Source organism: Thunnus albacares, chromosome 7, assembly GCF_914725855.1.
Source record: "Thunnus albacares chromosome 7, fThuAlb1.1, whole genome shotgun sequence".
Classification (NCBI taxonomy): Eukaryota; Metazoa; Chordata; class Actinopteri; order Scombriformes; family Scombridae; genus Thunnus; species Thunnus albacares.
The window spans coordinates 15,829,935-15,847,974 of NC_058112.1; the positions used below are offsets into that span (position 1 = coordinate 15,829,935).

General features: G+C 42.0%; 1 protein-coding gene across 10 annotated transcripts in view; it reads right to left on the reverse strand.

Annotated features, from left to right (window-relative positions):
* frmd4a (FERM domain containing 4A) overlaps window positions 1-18,040 on the reverse strand; it is a 101,773-nt gene that overhangs the window by 12,718 nt on the left and 71,015 nt on the right. For 7 of the 10 annotated variants that reach the window (XM_044355809.1, XM_044355804.1, XM_044355806.1 and 4 more), the window contains exons 4-14: window positions 16,747-16,839; window positions 12,376-12,460; window positions 10,060-10,116; window positions 9,326-9,348; window positions 7,230-7,313; window positions 7,057-7,122; window positions 6,907-6,964; window positions 6,594-6,680; window positions 1,913-1,989; window positions 822-963; window positions 533-674 (exon numbers count right to left, since the gene is read on the reverse strand). In XM_044355809.1, coding sequence (XP_044211744.1) covers window positions 533-674; window positions 822-963; window positions 1,913-1,989; window positions 6,594-6,680; window positions 6,907-6,964; window positions 7,057-7,122; window positions 7,230-7,313; window positions 9,326-9,348; window positions 10,060-10,116; window positions 12,376-12,460; window positions 16,747-16,839 — 914 coding nt within the window. The remainder of the gene's footprint in view (window positions 1-532; window positions 675-821; window positions 964-1,912; window positions 1,990-6,593; window positions 6,681-6,906; window positions 6,965-7,056; window positions 7,123-7,229; window positions 7,314-9,325; window positions 9,349-10,059; window positions 10,117-12,375; window positions 12,461-16,746; window positions 16,840-18,040) is intronic. The other 3 variants (XM_044355807.1, XM_044355802.1, XM_044355810.1) reach the window with 1 other exon arrangement.

The following is an 18,040-nucleotide window of genomic DNA, read 5'->3' on the forward strand; positions in this document are numbered from 1 at the left end:
AAAAGGGCAGTTTCCTCTCCATTCTAATTTTGGTTCGTGTACAAATCTTCCTGTCAGACTCATTATTTGTTCAACACAGATAAGCATTGTTTTAAATGCTGTGGTAAACTTGTAGACTGACCCGCTGCCCTTTTCGTTCTCTCACCCACTAAATTTAGAGTCAGTGGCCTCTGGAGGATGAGTTTGTGTGACATGGAGGCTGGGTGGGAGTTGTGTTCTATACATACAGAAAGACAGCGGGTGTGGTGGGTGTACAGTATATGTGTGTGAGAACGTTCAGCACAGAATCAATGGCCTCTTTCCAGAAGCAGCTGTTTCTGTCTTTCCAGTTGATGACCAACCCCTCCCTCCACCCCTTCTGCCGCCATCACCACACATGCAAACACAAAGACGAATACACACACATATCAATCTATCTCTTCCGGTCATAGTCTCTCTGTTTTTTTTCTCCCTAAAATACACTCTCAGACACATACATACACACACACACACACACACACACACACACACACACACACACACACACACTGACCTGAGGAGAGAAGACTACCACTGCTGCCACTGATGATCTTGCCCTTGCTGCCCATGTTGGCCAGTTTGGAGGTCTTCAGCGTTCCTGTTTCCGTAAGGTCTATTGCGATCTCACTCAAACTCCGTGCAGCATGGATCTTTGACTGGACACACAAGAATGGAGAAGTGTTTGTCAAAGTACATCATTACTGTAAGTTGTTAAATTGCTGAGTTTACTGTATCTGTTGTACATTTCTAATCATGTCTGTGGTCAGTCAGTTTTAAGTGTGTCTGTGGTGGGACTGGCTGACCTTGCTCTGCTTGCGGTCCAGGTAGAACTGGTGTTGGCTGATGGCCATGGCCCAGATGGACTTGATGAGGGCAGGACAGGCGTACCAGGTATGCACAGCAATGCCGCTGTGACCAAACGTCCTTCTTGTCACAGACGCCCTACAGTAGGAGCGGACACAAGGCCTCCTTATATACACTGAATACAAAAGATGTCTACACATCTCCGCCAGTGAAAACACTCCCACCACCACTTCTACTGCTAATAAAATTACTACTCCTGCGGCTGCTCCGAGGGAGAAAAAATATTAAAGGCTTGAGAGAGCGAGGCTGATAGAGATATTTTTGCAAAGCCACACACGATGTTCCCCATTGTTTACTCATCCTTATTTAAACACACATCTGTAGCTGAGCAACAGACCAGCTCACCCTAATGACAGCTTCCTTTAAAGAAAACACCACTGCTCTCTGTTTCACCCTGTCTGTCTCTTTTTCTCCCATTGCCTCCCTCCCTCGGTCTGTAGAATAACACTCCACGTATATAGCCATGTTAAATAAACATAAGAGAGGTCACTTCCTCCGCAAAACAGCTATCACACAGCCATCTATCCTTCTGTGGTCAACTATCAAGAGTTTACCCTGTGCATGTGGCTGCACAAGTGTGTTAATAATCAGCCTATCAATCTGTTTCAGGCTCCACCGGGACATCCCTAATATCTTGCTCTATTGCCAAGACAAATGCTGCAACCATTACTGAATTAGATTCCAATCTCTCTTTTCCTGAACTGTACTGTACGTAGTTTGAATCTTAACACCATTCGCATATGGCACAGGGGTAATGTACAGTAAAAGCTACTGGAAGGTGTCCATAACTTAGGGAAAAATGGTATCACTTCCAAATATTAGCTGGAGAGAATTCAACAGCAATAACATTAAATCGCTAGGGCTATGATATAATAATCAGCTAACCAATGATATACTCAAGAGCTGAGTCCCTCTATCTTGAAAAGCAATACTCAATAACTTTTTGAAAAAAACACATAAACACATTAAAACGCATAGCAGAAAAGCATTATAGTAAGTTGAGACCAGCATAAATGTAATATAAATTTACCTCCTGGGGTCATGAACTTCCACTGAAAACTTCTTCTCTCTGAAGTAGAGGTTCTCCAGCTGACGCCATTGGAACACCTGAGGTTTAGGAGAAACACAACTCTTCAGGGCTGCTTGCAGAAAAACACTAAATCCACACAGCCTTGAGCTAAATCCTCTCTTCTCTTCTCTGTATGTTCCAATTTGTTTTGAAAGAAAACGCAATGGATAAGGAGGAGGAGAAAAAAAAAAAAAAAGAAGGAGAAGCCGATGAAGAGGAGGAGTTGGCAACAGAGGAGGAGAAGGAGGTGGAGGGAGAGCAGAGACCCCGGTCTGAAGTTCTGTGATCAGGTCCAGACCAGGCGGTCTCGTCCACGGCGGATCCTTGCGCTAGATGACCTCACGCTGGAGAGAGACAGTGTGAGAGGGAGGAGGCTTTCTTTCCTCTGCTGAGCTTTTCTTTTTTCCTTCTCTTCCCTTCTTTTCCGTCCCCTTTATGAACCATCAGCTCCTCTTTAAATGAAGCCAAAGCCAGCTGGGCGAGAAAGTTTCCCCCAAGATCTACTCCCCAGCATGTGTGTATCTTAAATCCTCCCAGGCGCAGGGGAACAGAACGTTTCTGAGTTGGTGGGTGTTCACCAGCTGTAGGCATGTGTGTGTGTGTGTGTGTGTGTGTTGGCTGAGGAGAAAGTGTGTAAAGTTAAGTTTCCTCCTCTCCTGTAGCTTTGCTAGGAGGGTTGAGGAGGGAGGGGGCATTTACGCCTCCCCCTCCTCCTGACCCCTCCTCCCTCCCTTAGGGACTATGCTTCCTGCTCTGTGCTCTGCGGTTGGGAGGTGTGTGTGAGTATGTGTGTGTAAAAGAGGGGTCAGGGGAGGAGTGATGAAGGGGGAAAGAAGCTTTCTGTGGCCCCAGCAATTGAAGTGCCCTTGCTTTGTTTAGCCAGACCTCTGTGTACACACACACACACACACACACACACACACACACATTCAAAAACTCGGAGTCTGTTTCTTGTTACAGAAAGAGTAGAGTGTGGGCTATATTTTAGAGCTGCAACACAAGACGGCCTGCATCTATCAGCTGGAGCAGACATGAAAACGCACACACGTACACAACCCTCTGACCAACTACTATTGAGCAAAGTAAAGCTAAGCAGCAAGAACTAACAATCAGGAGAAAAGGAACAATGTAGGAGACCCATCTATGACAGGATGAGGGAGGAAAAGAGGAGAAAGGGAGCAGAGGGAGGAACAGGTCACAGCCCAGGAATTTTAACAGCCTGGGAAAACAATGGACGGAGGGATGAGAGGGAGGAAAGGGGGAGAGGGGGTGAAAAATGATGTAAACACAGCCTAATGTATGCATGTATGTACTGTATGTGTGTGTGTGTGTGTGTGTGTGTGTGTGTGTGTGTGTATGTGTACCAGCATGAGGAGAGAAAATTTGCACTCTTATCAAAACTCTTGCTGTACCGTACATTTTCAATGGAGTGTGAAGTGCTAATGTAGCATGGTGCTAAATATAGCGGGCGGGGTAGATAGTGACTGTGTGTGTGTGTGTGTGTGTGTGTTGGCTACATATGGACCAGAGCTGTGGAGATAAGAGAGGTGTTTGTAACTGTGTTCAGGCACGAGACCACTAAAGCTGTCCTCGGCATCAGCGGGACAGAGCTGCTGCAATTCTGAAAGTAGACTTTGATGTTTGAGTTTAAGTTGTACGCGTGCAAACAGTAGTCAACAAGGTGTAACGAAGTTGCTCTCAAGTTTAAAATTAGACATTTTAGTCGTAATTTCAAAATGTGCTCCAGTTACATAACCCCATTGTATTAATCAAACCTTTGTAGTCTTTGTGACAGACTCTGAATAGCAGGAATATCTCATGAAAACATGCTGACAGATTCTTTCTTAGGAAGTCTTTCAAAGCCACAGGGTGCTTCGGTTATTGGGCTGAGGGTTGTGCATGTATGCGTGCATCTGCTATAATTCCTCTCCCTTTTGACCGTAAAACACTCAACAATGGCACAATCACACACAAGCAGAGGAAGTGACTGGGTGCTCATGTGCACAGACCCGCGTCTGTCACATAATAATGTCTGTACACCCGAGCTCACATCCATTTCAGATGAAAAGGTCAGATCTGATAGAGTGTAAAGGCCTTTCTTCAGTGTAGCGGACTCCCTGGAGATTACAGGAAGAATAGAAAGTTTAAATAGCATAGGCTGCTCTAACTGTACAGAGGCCAGGTATTATTCCTTTCAAGAATTGGACCTAGGAGTCTAAAAGACTATTATTTCATCCGTGTGGGTGGGGTTCTGGTGTGCAACCCTACATCCATCCGTTGTCATGGAGATGCAGACACACTCTGGGGGCACTTCCTGTTGTTTGTGTTTTGGTTGTGGTGTTTTGGAGGGATGACAATTCTGGAAAGACTAATCAGACTGGGCTGTATATGCCTATTTGCGCTAAATGAAACACAGACAGAAGCTGACTACAGTAAGTGGGTGTGTACTCTTGTTCCACTGCAGAAAAATGTATTCATATGCAGTGAAATGCACATGAGATGACATTAAATTATCATCATAGTTTGTTGTGTTTGACTGACCCTTCTTTTTCACAGTGTTGACAGAGGCGTTTCTATGTTAGCCTTAAGGCAGTCAGTGAGGTAGTCAATCCACACACAGAACCTATAATCTCTGTCTAAATGAGTCAGAACAGACTAACGAGGCACTAGTATGGTGTGTGGTTCAGTTGTAAACCCCGGGTTGTGTGTGCCGTAAGTGAATCTGCATGTGGTCTGCGGTGAGCAAAGGGGGAAAAGTATTTTAACATCCCCAAATAAACATGCAGGTTGCGGTAGATGGTCTGCATTAAGAGACAACGGGATCTCCCCTCGTAAAAAGACTAACTAATTAAACACAACTGCTTTCAATACACACATGCCTATTATACAGCACAACTTGAAGCCACTTAGTATTTAATTATTAATGAATAATAATGTTTATATTTAAAACATTAACAATTTTTACTGTAACAAAAGAGGGTTATTGGCCCAAAATGTCTCAAAATCAGTGTTCTTCCACCAACTCACTCAGTCACAGTTCTGTAAACTTAAGCAGCAACAAACTAGTGATTACAGTGTGAGTCAGTGGTTACTGGTACTGGACTGGCTGGCTGATTGACTAATCAACTGCACTTCCTCCAGTTTGTTGAAATAAAGATGACCTGCATTACTAATATAACATCTGCACGCTCTCTTTTGTCTGCGTTTTTACTGAAAAACTGAATAACTGTGTTGATTTAGTCATTCTTGTGACGTTGCACTAACAAGACATGCAGTCCACGAATCTCAAGCTCCTAAGACTACAATGACATTTGCGTGGTGAGGAGGCCGAGTCTAATTCTTTTGCCACTTGTGCTGTGTGTGTCTGTGTGTGTTTGCATATAGGAGGGGGGTGTGAGGGAGAAAGACGGCGATAGAGCAAGAAATAGGAAGTGAGAGAGGGAGAGATTGGAAGAAAGTGAGGGGGTCAGTACTGAAGCTTAACGGACCAATGACTCACAGCGACTGCTGCTATCGCGGTTGAATGCTTGATAAGTCGTTTGTGTAGGAATGCTATCAACTGTTTCTTCCCTCCGTCTCTTTGTAAAAGCCCTTCTCATTCCTTGTGGCATTTACCTCAGAAAAAGCTATGAATTGTTATCTGTCATTATGTCAACCAACATGTATACATCGTATGTAGTAAAAAAACAAAACAACAACAACATGATTTGTAACCTTTTACAGTTTTCTGCTTGGTCTTTTGTTGTTTGGTAATGTAACACCTGGGCAACCACAAGATTAGTGATGGTGGTGACAGTCATTTAGACTGGAATGCATGAATTAAGACGCACACACACATACACACACGCACACACACACACACACACACAGACCACAAGATTAGTGGCAAACAGGAAAGCTGTGGCAGACAGGAAGTATTCATCAGGATGGTGAGTTCAGAGTTCCTGTGTGTGGGTGTGTGCATTTGTTAGTGTGTGTGTGCGTTTATGAGCACCAGAATACCGTATGAGTGTCTTAGTGGTCAGTCAGTATGCAAGGATGCTGTTAACCCCATTAACGCCATGTGAGACAAGGCTGAATGCCAGAGATCAAGGCCCTAAACATGATGAGGAGGTCAGAGGTGAGGTAAGAAAGGCTTTCACAGGTAACCTGCTGGATCCACTGATTGGGGGGGAGGAGGGGGTTCACAGAGAAACTGAACAAAAAAGCAGGACAGGATGCAAAACATTCCAAGACTGAACGTCTCCAGACAGTAGTATTGTATCATTGTTCTTCCCAAACACAATAATCTGACTCACTGAATGGAAAAAATGGACAGTGGTGACAATGAAAACAGATACAAAAAGATAGAGAAACATTTCCTTATAAAGCAACACATTTATATTCAACTCTTCTTCAAAGAGGGTAAAAGAATGAAAATGAAAAAAAATCTTTGAGGTCATAAATAGTACACTAAAGAAGAATAGTGTGTTAAGAGGGGAGTGAAAAAATCACAACCTTTTGCAATTTTGGAAATTATACCAATTGCGGGTTTTTTTTTTATTGACTTCACATATCTAGCTCTATTGAAAGAGGGACTGTAGGCTGTGCAGAGGACAATTTAGTTTGTGGTGCGGAGAGATCAGAGAGAGCATTATCTCACCTTTCTGGGCTTGACTTTGTCCTGGTGGTCATACTGGAAGATACCTTTATAGCTCAGGCCGAGCCACCACGGAATCCCCTGCTTGTCCTAAAACAAACAACAACAAACACCTCAGGAAAAGTTGTGCATGTGGATGAGATTGACAGAGAGAGAAGGAGAGAAAGAAAGAGCGGCAAAGACACAGACAGAAAGACAAGTACAAATAGCTTTAAGCTCCACTATATCTCCAAATCCCAAACTGCCTGCTTGCAGGTCCAGAAATGCATGTGGTGCATGTGTGTGAAAAGAAAAAGGCAGAGTAATAAAACTGTACCTTTACAGCATAATAATGTACTCCATATGTGGGCAGAGACTCCACAATGCTCATATAACTGTGAGGAACAGAAAGACACACATTTAATGGTTACAGAGAACACAGCCATCCAAAGAGTGGACAAACATTACCAGAGACACTAACACTTACTTTACAATAGCTTGCCCTCTGGACTGCCCACTGAGCTTCTTGTAATGCTCTATGACCCGGTCTTCACTGTAGGAGAGTGCAAATCACAAAATGAGAGAAAGACTAGAAACTCGGGAAAAGAAGAAGAGGAGAGTCTGTGCAGTGTTCTGGCGTTTGTCTGGTTAGTGTCTCACCAGTAGGCCAGTGATGGGTGCTCCTTTAGGGCCTGGGTGGGCAGAGCAGGCAGTTTTTTCAGGTCAGACCTGGTTGCATCATTACTGGGAGGGAAAGACCACAAAGACATGATCAAAACCATGTTTGCAAGAACCGTCATTCTCATGTATAAGCCTAACAGTTTCATTCAACAACTGTCTAAGCAATACCACTGAACTGTAGACAGAGGAACCCTTGAAATATTGTGTTACAGCAAAACTGAAATTTTCCCATAACTGTCTTGGAAATTGAATGTTAAGTTTAGAAAAAGGAAGGAAAGGAGGAACTATATTTAATCGAGAGAGGAATGAAAGCTGATGTCCTAAATGCTCTACATTTCAGAGTGCTAACAATGAACATGCAGAAACACTGATAGTTGGAGACAGGAAAAAGAGAGAGAGAAACAAAAATCCAAAATATGAACAAAGAGAGATAAAAGATAAAAATAACAGAGATGGAAAAGGAAAAGATACAGACAAAGACAGAGTAAATGAGACAGGGAACCATGCAGGGAGCCAGAGAAATTCCGTTTTCAGACCTCCAGTGGCAAAAGGTCTTAATACCTCATCCTAATCCCCTAGCCTCTGTCCAGCCTCTGCCAAGGCCCCAGAGGATTGGGGAAAGCCCTGGAAACATGACAACCTATGAGCTAAAGCCCTGGAAGAGATCCCATTCAGTCTACCCGGCTGTTCTCCAATGTGTGAAAACAGCTGTTTGTCTGGTTTGGTTGATCAACATATCCGAGCAAGCCAGTCTTCTTTAGGTAACGTGTGGTTATGTCTGCAACTCGTGCATTGTTCATGTTCAAAGAGAGGACGGGAGCTGAACTTTAAGAAATACGATGAGTGCACCATGGCGCTGTGAAATCATTAAATCACAAATTCAATCTTAAAATGTTCTTTTTTTAATTGCTATAAATGATTACAGATTATCATCTTCTTTCCAGCGCAGTGTTTCAAAGGCATTCTTGATTCATTTGTATTTAACAAAGGACAAAAAATATATCTAAAGAGTTAAATGGCAGTTAAATTAATCATTGCAATGAATATTTTTTTGAGGAGCAGCAGTGAGAGATAAAGTAAAACTTCGTATGAAGAGGGGAGCACAGTGTATGGTTACAAGGGCAGGGTCTCTAGAGCTTTTAGGGTGGGAGGTGTGTGTGTGTGTGTGTGTGGGAGGAAGGGGTGAAGAAAGGGGGAGGAGGGTGAAAGGAATGTCTCCAGAGTGTGTCACATTCCAGCCCTCTGAAAGATATTGTGTTTATTTACTCCTTTCACTGGCGGAAATGAGGTCAGAGGTGGTGGCTGCTGTAGTCTGTTATCTGTGTTGCAACAAAGGGATGAGTGGATGAGGTATGGCATACATTTAGGCCAACATCAAACAGATGTACATCTGAAGAACCAAATGTGGGGCATAGCTCACATGAAACATGTACTTGACTTGGAAAGCTCCATAGCTGCAGGGATACCTATTCTGATATTTTTGAACTGGACTTAACCAACATTTTTTAAATATTAGATATCTTCACACTTGATGGTGAGCTTTTTTTTTAAATGCAAATTTCCCCTGATTTTCTGGCAATGTTTTAGGAAATCTGCCATGCCGCAACTAAGTGTCTGTCTTATATTGGAAGATTGTCATCCAACCCACAGTCTCTGATCACATTGGAACACAAATCATGCGATTTATGCTTTTCTCATGAGTAACAGCACAGACTGAAATGAGCGAATCAAAATGGAGAAAGAGTGGCAGAAAAGAAGGAGGGAGGGGTGCAGAGCAAGCTCAGAAACAAGCACAGTTCTGGGGATTAGGCTCTCAGTGATGCGCCTCAGTGCTCAGGGGAGCAGAAGAGCAGACAGACCACTGACATCATCTCTATTGTCCCTCTGTGTGTGTCTCTCCCCTCTGAATCAACATATCGCCTCTTCTCAAAAATCATTAAATCCGTGAGTTTAGTTAGAGATGACGTTTATCATATGTGTCATTATCACATTCATTTTGCTCAAAATATCTACCTTTTTATATGTTCATTACATATAATCATACATATCAATCATTAAGTTACTAGTGTGCTTACCTGGTGAAATCTCCTTTAGCCTCCTGTGGGACAGAAAAGTAGAGAGAAGAAAGGATAGATGAATATGTGAACGCTGAGCAGTGAATATAAAATATGTGTTTATGTTGTGTTGCGAAAGAAAGAATTAAACAAAAGAAACATTAAACCTCCATCTGGATCGAAACCTCTGAAGGCCTACCTAGCAGATACCTGATACTGTACATCTGCACCTGCACAGAGGGCTCACACACATATATACAGACAAACCACTCAGCCCAGTCTATGTGTAACATGACCTTGCAGCATCACGGTTAATGGACTGACCTACTCTGAGAAAGGGAGAGAAAGATAAAGAGAGAAGTGCTCTGTGTTATATTAGTCCTGACTGACTAGACCTAAAACTTAGCTGGTAGCCAAGACTTTCGCTACCAACTAATAGAGTTGAGGTTTTTAGGATTTTAAACTCCCAGCGCCATTGCAGATTAGTGACAGATTGATGGCTGTATTACATAATGTGAGTTTAATCATGGACAATTATGACTACAGTAGATAATGTGAGTTTAATCACTGTCAATTAGGATCAAAGGCTGGAGGAGACATTTTGGAGGAAAACTTCAAACTGTTTCAGAGCTGTTTCATTTCAGAGCCCTGGAGTAACTAGTGTGTTTGGATCCATGTGCTAAATATAGTGAAAAACAGATAACCAAACAGACATCCACACCCAAACCGATACATGCAAAAACACTTTATCTTACTTGTAGAATATAGGAAGCCAATTCGAAGACAACATCACTGTCCACTTCAATAAGCTCCTGCAAGAGAAAAGAGAAAAGGGAACATGGGGTATGAATGACACATTCTCCTATGGCTGGCCTCAAGTAAATAACACACACACACTGTGCTGATGTTGGGAGTAAAAGTGGACGTGCCTCTGATAGTCATCCATTTCACCAAGATAGGTTGGTAAGTCCTTTCATCTCTCTACCACTCCCCCTCTGTTTTTCCTCTCTCCCTTCTCTAATTTCATGACCTCTACATGTGGATGGAGTTCAGAGATTAGCAAAGCATACAGAAGGGGGTTGGGAGAGGGGATTTAGGGGTTGAGAATAGGCATGGATGCTCTGGTTACTGATTACCTAAAACATTTCCCAATGTTCCTAACTTGAGGACGAAGGGAATTGGGAAAAGGTAGAGGAATGAGAGAAAAAAGAGGGAGGGAAGGAAGGAGGCATGGATGATTCAATGTCTCTATACTCCAAGAGATTGTGGGATGTATTAAGTTGTCTGCTTCTTTAAAAACATAATAATCACTGTTGGGCAATGATCATGTGTATTCATCATGGCGATGAGGGGGAGAAGGATAAGGGTTAGTGGGCAGTGAGTAGTGGGTCAAGTATGCCAGGAATGTTCCCTTTACAATCCACCTCTTAATTGGTTGGGAGATCAGACAGCCAGGATGAAACACTAGACAGAACAAACCCACCATGGCTGTACCACCCAGTGTGGATATTAATCGTCACACACTGCATGTTTTTATACTGTATGTGTTCCCACAGAACAGCAGAAAAGGTTTCTCACTACTTTAACAAAACAATGACTAAAGGAGATTGGCATATAACCTGACCTGCTATGTTGTACCTACAGTGCATGTGCAGCATGTTTCCATAAATAAATGTATATTAGAATGTGATGTTTCTTTACTCACATTTTTCAGAGCAACTGGTGGGAACAAACCTGAAACCTTCTGTTTGTGGGACAATCTCTCCCTGACTACTTGGTTACACAGTCACTACAATTTAGGTTTTAATGTCTTGCAAATGGATATTACAATAAGACAGATGCTTGCATGTTGGGTTTGAACTACAATTAATGTACAACTAGGTTTGCATGTTCTTCTGAGACCTTCTGTACTCACATGTACTTTTCTATTGAACAACATCATTGAAGAAGGGCATCCATTTATAATACATGCAAACAGAAACCTGTTTATGATGCTGCAAAGTGAACATGCATTCAATAAACTTTTGACCCAATCAAAACTTGATACTGTGATGATACACTATACATTACTACATTCAAATTTACTAGAATGGGCCCTCATGAAACTGACCACCTCTGTGTGTACAAATAAAGTATAATTCATATGAAATTATCACTATTTGCTATATGGGATGTTTCTGTCCAATTGTTTTTATCAGGCCATGTGTGCCCCCTTCTGGACACCACAGATAACTGCTTGACACTGGTGTCACTCAACTGTACACAGGCAGGTAAATAGAAAAGAAATACGTTAGCTGGAGGGTTAGCAAAGATTACATAACAGCAGAATGTGAACAATTTGACTGAATAATATAGAGTCTGCCCTCGCTTTAAACAAACATACAAATGCCCTTGAGTGAGGCAACCAATCCCCAGTGGAGGTGCTTAGCATCCAAGAGGACTGATGCCTCCGGAAACACTGGGAAGCTCATCTCTATGACTGCTCTGTATGAAATCAAATATAAGGTGGCATTCTTTGAGCGAGAAATTCACCAGTTGTACAAAACACAAATTGGTCAGATGTTATTCCATGTGAGTTTGTGTTTTTACCTTTTTTAGGTCAGTGTCTATTTAGAGGCAGCATTAAAACTGCCATTTACACAGCTGAAATCAATGTGCTTCAACACTGACAGATGGCAGTAAATGTGTCAAATTATTCACTAGTTTCAGGAATGTGGTGGAGTACATAACATGATGGGTAACAGCTGATGCAAATGGCTCACATTTTCTGCTTCACCAAATCAATGTGGAGCACCAAAGTGCAAGTGGACCTCTTGTGGTGGCTTTTCATTTAGAACCAAAAACAGCAGCTAATGAAATGACATGCTTCTATCAATATACAGCTGTGTACTCCACATAATTCCAACATGAAATAAACCTACTGGACACCTTCAACTTCTTTAGCAGAATTTTTCTAAGGCCAGTTTCAGACCACCCAAATCTGTAAAGCATTCCAGAATAAATACATCCTTTCCTGATCTTAAGAAAACATTATCAGAAATATGCCTTATGGTAATAAAATTTTCGTTTACCTTGTAGATAATGGACTTGGCATTAAGAAAAAACAGCTCAATTGTGGCATTGTCCTTCAGGTAGGATATACTCTCTATGTAGAACCTGAAAACACAGAAGAGCAACGGTAACAAAGACATTAGTTGACCTTCAATCCTGTAAAGAGGATATGTGAGGTTTCTAATATATTATTTCAGAAAAAAATACACACGCAGGAGAACAGAGACCACATGCAGACTATGGAAATGTCATATGACAGAAACTGTGTAATGACCAAAATGACCAGAGGGGGGCGCACCATACCAAAGGCTGACCCTGTATATCAACATTCTTTCACTTCCTCTTAAAACAACTCTCTGTCTCTCCAGGCTGGTTGGCAAAGATCCATCATTAGTTTGTGAGTGTGCGCACATTCCACAATCCGAATGTGCACACATACACATGCGCGCGCGCACACACACACACACACACACACACACACACACATACACACACACACACACAAGTAGGTATAGCTATCTTAGTGAGGACATTCATTGACATAGTGCGTTCCCTAGTCTCTTACCCTAACCTTAACCATCACAACTAAATGCCAAACCCTAAGCCTTACCCTAAACTGAACCTAAACCCAATTCTAACCTTGACCCTAAAACTAAGTCTGATCCCTCAATCAGCCCTTTGAAGGTGTGTTAGGAAGTGAGGATCACTCGAGATGTCTTCATTTTCCAAAAATGACCTCACTTCCCAAGTCTAAAACTCAAAGTGGTTCTCACAATGATAGGCATACAAGTACACACACACACACACACACACACACACTTGGACTGAATGTGCACATGATGCACTTCACACATTGTCTGCCTCTCTGCATCATCAGCAGTGTGTAGTGATACCACATGCACATACAGTACTAACACACACACACACACACACACTCACATACTGGAGAGAGAAGCACAGTAACCCACTTCTGGCAGAGCAGTGAGCAGGGAACTAACATAATAATGCAGTCTAAATTTAGCTCATGAATGCATGCAGAGCCAGAGGGAAGCTACGATGGTACGCTTGGAAGCTACTCATTGTTAGCTCCTCTGTGTTAGGAATGTACATCAAAAAGATCCTATATAGTGCACCTGCTCTCATGAGTCTTTCCTCAAACCCCCTTATATGCAGAAACTTGCATAGTGCAGAAACACCCACTCTCATCTATACAAATTAAAAACCATCTGTATATGACTTCATATATCCTTGCAAGCATGTATAATGTGACATGAGCACATGTTCCTATGAACACACCAGAATGCATGTGTCGATCTGCGCACATGTGAGTATGTATACTGTAGGTATTGAACGTGAGGGATTGTAAGAGGATCAATATTGGAGGGCTTAAATCGTGTTACCCATTGAGCTGCAAGAGAGAATGAGAGGAGCCTAGTCAATATTCAGTGTGAACATTTAATTAAAGTCATAGTCTTGATGAGACATAGACACACTGCCAGCGCAGCAGCAATCATGCAAAAAGGCACCCACTGAATCAGCAGGAGGTGGACATCTGCCTAGCATTTATTGGGAACACATGCATCACACAAACACCACATATGCATGCAAAAACATGACATGCATGCGCCTGCACAGACACACACACCCACACACGCACCCACACAAAAACATCTAATGAAAACAATAAGCTCAGATTGATAATGGATTCAGGCCTGACATTTGGGCTGATTGTTGTTCCATTATAGTCCTGAATCTGCCTATGTGTGCTGTATGTGTGCATATATGTTTGTCTGTGTATGTGTGTGTGTGTGTGTGTGTGTATGTGTGTGTGTGTGTGTGTGGGTGGGGGGGGGGGGGGGGGGTCATCAGTGTGACATTTGGAGAGACTAAGGTTGGAGATTGGAAAGAACTGCAGGAGAAAAGGGGGGAATGAAACCTCAAAATGGTGTCAAAGTTCACCACCACCAGATCCTCAAACACATATTAGTCTATGTAAATACTAGGGCTGAAACTATACGTCAATGCAATCGATTATGTAAATATGTTGATTTGCATGGAACGCGTCGCATTGTTTACATTCATCCCCAATTATGGCGGCTCCCGCTCCCAGGCATGCTAAAAATGAGACTTTATCCAAAAAAGCCTGAATCCAATTGTCAAAAGTTTGGAAACTCTTTAAACAGAGACCTAATACAATGGTGCTCTGCACGCTTTGTAAAACTGAAATGGCCTACCACAGCAGCACAACTGCTGTGCACGAGCATCTCAAAAGAAAACATCCTGGGGCTCTCCGACCTCAAAATGACGAGACAGCAGCGTAAGTATTTGGACTATTACAGTGAGTTTTGTCTGATTGTTGGTTGGTAGCCAGTATCTGGCAGCTGTCGTTGTGTCCTTATCTGTTGTGTTTATGACAGACACCTATAAAACTAAACAACGTAGATTTCCATTAACGTTATGCTGTAAGTCAGTGTAAGCAGCCTTTTGCAGATAAATAATACAAGTGCATTTCCGATTACAATCAGCACTAGCCATTGAAGTAAATCATCCTCAACACTATCTACCTTAATGGCAGAATATAGTGAACAACACCTTTCCTAATTACTGCCTAGTCTGCATAAATCTTAACTTTTGTGATGAATAGTATCATTAGGTAAAAGTTAAAGTTTGAAATGGTTCCTTCATTCATATATTTCATGTTGAAACATGTCACTAATTGTCTTTTTGTGTCTCAGGAAGAGGCAAAGCTGTGTGCAAGATTGTTTCCATAAACTGTATGCACACCCTACATGTTGGGAACTTTTTATTAGTAAAAAAGTATTTTTTAAGAGAAAATGCTTGAATAAAAGGTTGAAAGATAAATGGTAGAAGTTAAGGTTATTGTTTATTGGTAAGTTAACCAATGGATTAAAGGACTAATCAGAAAATAATCGATAGAATAACAGAAGACAGAAAAAATAATGGTTAGCTTAATCCCCCAATAGAAAAAAAGAATTGTTAGATTAATCGATAAAAAAATAATCGTCAGTTGCAGCCTTAGTAAATACACATACATTGTTTTATATGGTTTTATAGCTGGCCTCAGGTAAAGAGATTGTTATCAATTTAATTCAGCTGAAACAGTGAAGATGGCCCAAACAGCAGTAATAACGACAACAAGATAGTATCACTGATGCTGTACAATGATACCATTGTTCACTAAAAATGGTTAACAATAGGTCTATGTGCTAAGAATACAATTTTGCTATACAGTCGCGTCATTGTGTCATTACTTGAGTCGTGTCGTAAATGTCAACCTGGAAATGACTACTCAGTGACATTGTTTCGCTGAGCTGATGTGCGTCATGTTGCTATGTAGGTTGCTAACCATGGCTCAGTCTCTGGGGTGTATATGACATCATCATTGAGATACTGTATGTTGGGAACAGAGCACGCCAGCGAACCCAAAACAAAGCCTTGGCTTTCCCCCTTGGGCTCTCTCTGAGGGTGCATGTGTATGCCTGCTTGCACGAGTTTACGGTGAGAGCTGTGCATTTTCATTTGAGGCTACAAAAGATTACACAAACTCTTCTCAGGTACGTACAAACACACACACACACACACACACACACACACACACACACACACACACACACACACAAACTCACATGCATACTTCATATTTCTGTCACATATACACACATAATTCAGATCCTGTGTGTGAGTCAGGAGTATTTTCTACATGAGTGGGGCCATTGTATGAGCAGTACAAAGGGCTGAGAGAGGAGTGTGGGATGGTAGGATTATTTCATAACCCTGTCCCAACAGGTCATAGTAGGGTGGCTTTTAACTGAAGAGAAGCTTTCAATACAGCAACAGAAAGACGAGCACACTGCTAGAGCACTTGCCTCATCATAGGTTGAGTCAAGTACCACAATATTTTCTGCCCTGTTTAGCATAGCATTGACCAATGAACCTTTTACAAATGAGTCTGCAAGAGTTTTTGTCAGATTGCCTCAATATAAAAATGTAAAGCCTTGTCGTAGAGAAGAAATGGTAAGACTTCTCTCCTTATGGAAAAGCATTCTGCGTCTTGTTTGGAGTACAGCTCTCTGTTGTCCTTGCAGAGCTGTTTGATGGGATTTGCATGCAGCGCATACCGATGAGGTCTATGAGGCTCATGATTGGCTGAGAGGCCCCATGGCAGGAGTTAAATACTGGGGTCAAAACAATTTCATAGGGGCCTGTCATACCTAACCCAGTTAATCTTTTCCTATTACCACATGAATGCATGTGCATACACAAACACGTACACGGACTCTTTCACACGTTCACATTCAAACACCATCTTCAATCAGGGACCATGATATGTACAAGTGTGGTGATTAAGTTGATTAAGTTGAAAGACTCACCTGACACAGAAGTAGAGGACGATGGGACCGGACTTCTTGGGGAACTCGTGTTCTAATACCCTGCGGTCCAGCTGCAGCCAACTAAAATGTCCCCTTATGAGACAAAACAGACAAATAATCAAAACTCCTATTAAGGTACGTTTGAGCAATGAATCAGAAAACCACTAATCCAACAATGATACACCAAAACCTTAGCACTGCTAGTGGCCTCCTCATGACATGCCTCCCCATTTTTCTTTTCCTGTTACCATTTATTCCCCTGTTTTTTCCCCACTTCTCTCCCCCTGACCTCGCTTTTCTCTCTCCGTCTCCAACAGAGAGAAAAACTGCATAGACAGGTTGTAACCCTGGTAACCCTGCATGGTCTCCTGAGCAACTGAGCAACATCTTTCTCTAACTCTCCCTCCTCCTGTCTCTGTCTCTCAATCTCTCTCCCTCTTTTCGCCCCACAGTCTCTTTGACCACTGAGCGGCCAGAGCTGAGGCGTCTGCTCTCCCCAGGCACACACAACAAATCTACACATCATAGAATTAGTCCCTGGGGGACTAAGACTGCAAAGCTGATGTTGGCTTACTATACTGGAATTGGATACAGTTTGGGTCACAGTCGTGTAAATGCCACAGAGCAGAGGCTTGACATCAGTGGGTGCATGAGATAAAACAAAAGAGAGACACAAAGGTCATGGCAATGTTTGCCTGTATGGAAATCATTTGTATGTTTGCATGACCAGCCCTGGACTATCATGCTGTGATGCTTCTGTCTTTCTAGGTCACCAAACACAATGAAACTGATTTGAATGTCGTTTTTGCATTTCAAGCACAGTTCTCATAGGAAGCCTTCTGGCAGACATAAACTCATGATCTTTTGCAAGCCCAGAGCAAGACAATCAAAACCTCATCGTCACAACACACATCATCCCTTTGTATTTGTAAGTGACATAAAGAGAAATGAAAGAATAGAAATAAATCTAAATCTAATAGCCATTTCATCCCTTATAAGTATACACAAAACAAAAACAAAACACACATATAAAAAATCACTTCCTTGGCAGAAAAACAGGCCAAAACAAACAGCCACATTTATCTATTAAATTTCAGAAATAATATTTAAAACTCAAACCATGTGCTGGCAATTGGAGAATTCATTATGCTTCTGTACATAGTGCAGCACCATGCCAATGTTACCTCAAGGGTAAGGCGCTTCTATTGTATTGACAAATAGTATTTGTCTTTTTAACTTTTTTTTTTTTTGTGATTTCTTTCTTCGTGCTGGAAGGATCACTTGATCTTGGGAG